The 6,352-nt window shown below is 61.5% G+C and overlaps 1 protein-coding gene across 1 annotated transcript; it reads left to right on the top strand.

Annotated features, from left to right (window-relative positions):
- Positions 1-6: 6 nt before the first annotated feature.
- PHLDA3 (pleckstrin homology like domain family A member 3) lies at positions 7-3,212 on the top strand. The gene is made up of 2 exons (XM_046679600.1): positions 7-589; positions 1,881-3,212. Exon 1 carries the CDS (start codon positions 149-151, stop codon positions 524-526), a length of 378 nt encoding a protein of 125 aa, XP_046535556.1. The 5' UTR covers positions 7-148; the 3' UTR covers positions 527-589; positions 1,881-3,212.
- Positions 3,213-6,352: the final 3,140 nt, after the last annotated feature.

Here is a 6,352-nt window from a genome sequence, read left to right as displayed (position 1 = left end):
CAGCGGGCAGCGGGGTCCGGAGGCCGGCGGGCGCGGGGGCCAGGGCGCACGGCCAGCCAGCCCCGGTCGCCGGCGTCGGGCGCCGCAGAGCCGGGAGGGGCGCCGCGCCCGCCGCAGCCTGCAGCCTTCCCGGGGTCCGGGGGCGCCCATGACGGCGGCGGCGACGGTGCTGCGCGAGGGCGTGCTGGAGAAGCGCAGCGGCGGGCTGCTGCAGCTGTGGAAGCGGAAGCGCTGCGTGCTCACCGAGCGCGGGCTGCAGCTCTTCGAGCCCAAGGGCGCGGGCGGCCGGCCCAAGGAGCTCAGCTTCGCGCGCATCAAGGCCGTGGAGTGCGTGGAGAGCACCGGGCGCCACATCTACTTCACGCTGGTGACCGAGGGTGGCGGCGAGATCGACTTCCGCTGCCCCCTCGAGGATCCTGGCTGGAACGCCCAGATCACCCTGGGCCTGGTCAAGTTCAAGAACCAGCAGGCCATCCAGACCGTGCGCGCTCGGCAGAGCCTCGGGGCCGGGACCCTCGTGTCCTGAACGGCCCGGCTTGCCATCTGCCTACGTGCGCCCCACCGACGCGGCGAGCAGAGGTCATGTCAGGTGAGCCCCCAGGGACTGAGGCCTCTCTCCGGCCCTACAGGGAATGGGGTCCCCCACCGGCACCCCACTTCAAAGCTGGACCATCCTAAGGCCAACAGCCAGCTGGAGCTCAAGAACCTGGGCCTGGGCGGCCTTTCCGCTGGGGCACCAGGCAGGCGGGTCCTGAAGGTGACCCTGGAGTCTAAGAGGCCGGTGGGTGGCAGGAGCCTTCCCACAGGTTGGTTCTGCCCTGACTCAGGTGGAGGGAGGCTGGCCCGCACGTCCCCTCACCTGCTGGGTCTCTGCCCGCACCCGGGGCAGGGCTCCAGGGCTGTGGCCTTCCGGGAGCTGGGAGACCGGAAGGTGGGATGAGCCGAAGTTCGTCCCCTCCTGCCGGGATGAAGCACAGAATGAGGCAGAAACACAGTCTCCCTCTGTTAGCAGAGTCGTCAAGGATTAGGAACAGAACCAGGGAGCCCAGGCCTCTGCTCCCCACTCTTGACAGTGGCTTTGGGGTCCTAAGGCTGAGCTGTTGGGAGACCAGGGGTGTTGGAGGGTGGGCAGGCCAGGCCACTGATGCCCCGGGGTGTGGGCCTGTCCACCTGACCGTGAGTGGCAGCCAATGCTGGGCTGGGCCAGAGGAGGAGAAGCCAGAGGAGGAGAAGCCAGAGGAGGAGAAGCCGGTGGAGGGGGTGGGGTGCGGGGGCAGGGTGGGTGGGTGGGTGCAGGTTGGGGTCATGGCTTGTTATTTGGAAGTCTTGATCCTCTTTGAGCAGTGGGGCAGTGGGTGAGGGCGGATTTGTGGTCAGGAAGGCCCAGGGCAGGGACCAGGAATAGCCTAGAAGCCCTGGCTGCCAGCCCTGTGCCCTGTTCCCCAGATGCCACTGCCTCCCTGTGAGAATTAGGAGCCGGGCTGAGGAAGGGTTTATACCACTCTGGTTCTGTTTTCTCCTCTGAAAACCTACACCCCCCGTGCCCCCACTACCACCTCCCACGCTCCCTGCTGCTCCCTACCCTGCGGCTTCTCCACCTTAACAGTAGAGTCCGGGTGACACCCTTTGAGCCTCCTGTTAACTCCCCTCACAGGGCAGTGGGGACAGTGGGGGATTAGCCTAGAGCCTGGGCGAAGGCGGACCTACAGGCCTGGGGGGCTGGGAGGAAGCAGCGTTCTCCGTGGATTGCAGCGTGTTGTGGAAACACTAGTTTCTGTGTGTGTTCCGATGTGGGTGGGGAGCGCTGGTGTAGGACTGCTCGTGGTGGGTGCTCGGCACCTGGGGTCCACCCTGACCTGACTGCTCTTCTTTCCTGTCAGCTTCCCTGCTCTTTGGGCTCTGCGGGGCGCGACTGTGCTGCCCGGGGCAAGGCTGAGCCGTGGATGTGTGGAGGAGGCGCTGGAGCTGAAGGAATGGATGGGCCCAGGAGGAGGGCAGCAGGCCACACGGGGCTGAGGATGAAGTTTCAGCCCCTGAACGCTCTGAGACTCGAAGGACATGCGTGACTCATACATCAGGATGCACAGCCGGCAGCGCAGCCCCTGCCCCAGGGCCCTGCCATCTGCTTTGCAGACTGCTTTTAGTCCTCGCTCGGTGCCATGCCTGGAGGAGGGTGGTCCCCCCGGGGTGCCAAGCCACCGCCTCGGGACTCGGGAGGCCAGCCTGGTAGCCAGAGGAGGAACTGCCTTGGCGTTGCCTCTGGACTCACTTTGCGGGGGGTGGGGTGGGGGGTGGCTGATGGGCCTGTGGCCCACCTTTCGGGGGGGTCTCCTGCTGCTTAGGTCCTTTTGGGACCCCCACCCATCCAGGCCCTCTCTTTGCACACTGCTTCCCTCCTGCCCGTCTTCGGCCCACTGCGGTGCTAGGCCTGGAGTGGGTGGGGGTGGGGTGGGGGTTTGGCCATTAGCATTTCATGCCCATCCCCAAATGAAGATGCCCTGCCCAGGGCAGTGATCACACTGTTTGCTTAGTAAAATTCTTTGCCCACAAAGACTCTGTGCCTTGAGCATCTCTCCCCACCCCCACTTTCCCAATCAACCCACAGCCCATTCTGAAATCTCCAGCCTGGGTGGGGGAGACACTGCCACTCCCACAGACATGGCTCCGTGGTCCTCGGAAGAGGGACCATAAGGCCTGGACTGCAGGACGTTACCGCAGCCGACTCGGCCTCCACAGATGTCTGTTCTCCAGGAGGATGCCTGACCCTGCTATCCATGGAGGCGGCTCTGCTGTCCCCCTGTCGTTTATGCACTCTGGCTCTCTGCATGAACACAGTAAATCTTCCCTTACTGGATGGCTTGCAAGGAATAATTCCGGCATGGAGGAAACCGGTGCAGAGAAACAGCTGCCATGAGTCCTACAGAAACGATAAGTCGGTAACACCCAAGGCCTCTCGTGTCCGCCTAGGCCTGGCCTTCCCTGTGGCAGAGCAGTGGCCTGCTTCCAAGTCTAGAAGGAGCAAGGAGGCCAAGTGGCCCCTTCGGCTATTTGAAGTCTCTTTAGTAACCGCTTTGTGTTTGGTTCCCCGTTGAATTTCTCCTGCTGTGCAATCCAGACCTCTCTCCTGTCGCAGTGCTCAGAGCTCTCAGGAGCATCTCGCTTGTCTGACATATAAACCGCATCTCGCCACTGAATAAGAATTTACGAATGACCAAGGCATGTTTACAGATCCCTCATTTGTTAGCTCCTTAGGCTGGACACCTGTCCTGTCATAGCTTCACCCCAGCCTGGCAGATAGCATCCTCTTCCGTGGCAGGCCTGATCAGTGCTGAGAAAGACGTGGGGTCGACTGGAGTGCTGTGATCACTTGGTGATGTCTGCCACGGGCTTTGGGAGGAATGGGGAAAGCTTGGCAGCACTTACATGGGGTCGGAGGGTGGAGAGAAATGGTGTCTGCCACCCCGTCCTCTATCCCAGCTTCCAGAATGGGGAAGGGTTAGCTCCTCCATCCTGCTAGAAAACAGCAGCCTCAAAAGTACAATCCTTGAGGCCTGTCCTGTGGCCGAATGGTTAAGTTCCCACGCTCTGCTTTGGCTGCTCGGGGTTCACCGGTCCAGATACACACCATTCATCAAGCCATGCTGAGGCAGCGTCCCACATAGAGGAAAAAGAATGACCTACAACGAGGATGTACAACTATGTACTGGGGCTTTGGGGAGGAAATTGAAAGAGGAAGATTGGCAACAGATATTAGCTCAGGGCCAATCTTCCTCACACACATACAAAAAATGCATTTAAAAAAAACAGAATCCTTGCTCTTTCAGTCAAACCCAAAGGTGAGGTGGTGGGGATTCAGGCATAAAGAAAGAAAAGAGGTGTCCGGGCCGTCAGAAATGGGAGAATGCTTGTGAACAGTTGGGATGGGGAGGCACCCTCCTTCAGCTAACGCCGAATGCCCCTGACGGGCCAGGCCTGCTTGGCACTGTGGGTGTGGAGGCGAAAAGGCAGGATCTGCTCCTTGCACCCGGGAGTCCAGAGCCTGGTGGAGACAGAGCCGGCTGGGGGTCAACAGAGCAGGCAGGGGCCGCAGGGCACTCCACCACCGCCCAGCGCTGTGTCGGCCTCCACAGAGCTTGGAGGGCGCCTCCCCCTCGGAGGGAACGTGGCTGCAAAGGGCAGCCGGGGTGCGGCCTGCGTGGGTGGCAAGGGCAGGGGGCACCCGCAGGGAGGAGGGGAGCGGCTGCCTGCTTTCTTTGAACACCCAGCCCTGTGGGCTCCAGGGTTGCTCCCGTTCCTGCCCAAACCCGGCTTCAGTTTCTCCCTCTGCTGGGAGAGCCCAGCCCCTCTGAAGGCCGTGCTGCTGTTAGAGCCCCCGGCACAGACCCTGCAGGCCCTCAGGACATTAATCCAGGTGCTGGCGGTCCTGGTGGTTTCGATGGAGATGGTCATTCACTGCCTTGGTGAGAGCCCCGCAGCTTCCTGGAGTGTCCAGGAGCTCAGCGCAGATCTGGGGCTCACGTGCCCCACTGTTTTTTTTTTTTTTTCTTTTTTTAAAGCTGTGTGACCTCTCTGGGGAGTCTACTGGGGAAGGAGACACCTGCTTCTGGGCTCAGGGGTGTCCTCGCTGCTCTGGCATCTCTGAACTCCAGGAAGGAGCGTGGGCGCTCATGCTGGGAAGGCTTGGCTGGACCACGCAGAGGGTCAGGGCCTCTTGGGGGCGCAGACGGGCCCTGGCAGTGCCAGCAGACATGCGTGAGATTGAACAACTTCGCTCTGTTGGGCCTGAGGATGCTGCGAGGCAGGGAGGGGCGCTGTCTCTCCTCTGGCCTGGCCTCACCCCCATCCCCTACGTGAGTCACCGATGGGAAAATGAGCCGGGCAAGTCTGAGCCCAGCAACTGGGAGTCATGAGGCTGGGGCGGGGAGGCTGAGGGGGCAGGATGGGCTTGTCCTGGTCTGAGCGAGCAGGGCTGGGAGCTGAGGCTTTGGCAAGGGCGAGCCTGTTGCAAGAGACGAGGGCAGAGAGGCGGAATGAGAGTCCATGAGCTGAGATTGCAGCAGGACGGAGTGAGGGCAGATGGGCAGGGCAGGGCGGTGTGAACCCTGAAGTCTGGCTTTCCCCAGGAGGAGGGGATGGATAGGCGCCTCGGGTGGCTGTCCCACCAGGGCCAGGCCCAGGGACCCTGGCCTGACTGTTTCACCGTGTGCTAGGCTGCTGTGGGGCTGCTCGGGGGGCCCTGGTCTGGCCGCCTCCATCTCGCTGTGGTCTGTGTGGGCAACCAGAGTTCGGTCCAGAATGCAATCCGGTCTCCTGCTTACACCCTCCGGGGCTTCCCTTACGCAGCAGGAGGGTGTCGCCCCCCCACACCAGGCTCTTGTGCCAGGGTCTGTCTCTGCAGTCCCCACGCCCAGCCCTACGTGCAAACCATTCCCTTCCGGCCTGGCAAAGGCTGACCTGCCCGCCCCGGCCTTCACTCGCCCCGCTCCTGCACGTGTTTGTCTCTCTGGCTCACACCCTCGGAGGAGCCCCCGCTCTGCCCACTGTCCACGCGCTGAGCAGCCGGTCCGTCCTCGGCAGCTCCAGCTCGTCTGTTGCTCCCACTTCTCCACGGCTGCGGGCCTCCTCGTCCGCCTGTCCCACTAGATGCCCAGCTCCTGCCGTGTGTAATTCCTGCCGCCTCTAAGTATCTGGCACACAGTCGGTTCTTAATAATGGCAAATGGTGTATAGTGCTTACTCTGTGCTGGGCATTGATCCAGGAACCATATGCTTACTGAATCCGGTAATGCCCCAACAACTCTGTGAGGGAGGCGCTGTTATTGTAACTCCCGGGGTTTACATTAAGAAATTCAGGCCCAGAGAGGTTAAGTGACTTATTAAGAGTCACACAGCAGCTCGTAAGTGGTGGAGCCAGGATTCAAGTCTGTCAGCGGGACTCCAGGCAGGTGCTGTTAACCTGAAATCAGCGATTAGTCCTTATTGAATGTGTGAATGAGTGAATGAATGAATGAACTCACTTTTTCTCTGGGAGACAGCTCAGAGGCCAGACAGCCAGAGGAGCAGGGACCACGTGATGGCAGAGAAGGGAACCCTCTGTGGACTGGGGAGTGGAGGAGGTTTCCTGGAGGAGGTGACTGCAGCCAGTCCTTGAAGCGAGAGTGGGTCTGACTCCAGGAAGGGACACAGCGGGGTGTCCTGTGGGTTGGGAGGGTCTGTGCCCGCCCCAGGAGCAAGGCTCCGGGCAGGACTCGCCTGGAAGAACGGAGGGACCCCAGGGAGGGAAGGGCCGTGAGAACTCGAGGAACAAATATGTTACAGGCTCACAAGGCCCAGCCCATGTTGGCCCCAGATGC

This window comes from Equus quagga, chromosome 12 (assembly GCF_021613505.1).
Source record: "Equus quagga isolate Etosha38 chromosome 12, UCLA_HA_Equagga_1.0, whole genome shotgun sequence".
NCBI lineage: Eukaryota > Metazoa > Chordata > Mammalia > Perissodactyla > Equidae > Equus > Equus quagga.
Note: the sequence above shows the minus strand (reverse complement) of the source record. Positions and strands in the feature narration are given on the sequence as shown.

Coding starts and splice junctions, on each gene's coding strand:
- PHLDA3 (XM_046679600.1), top strand. CDS start 149: ATGACGGCGGCGGCGACGGTGCTGCGCGAGGGCGTGCTGGAGAAGCGC.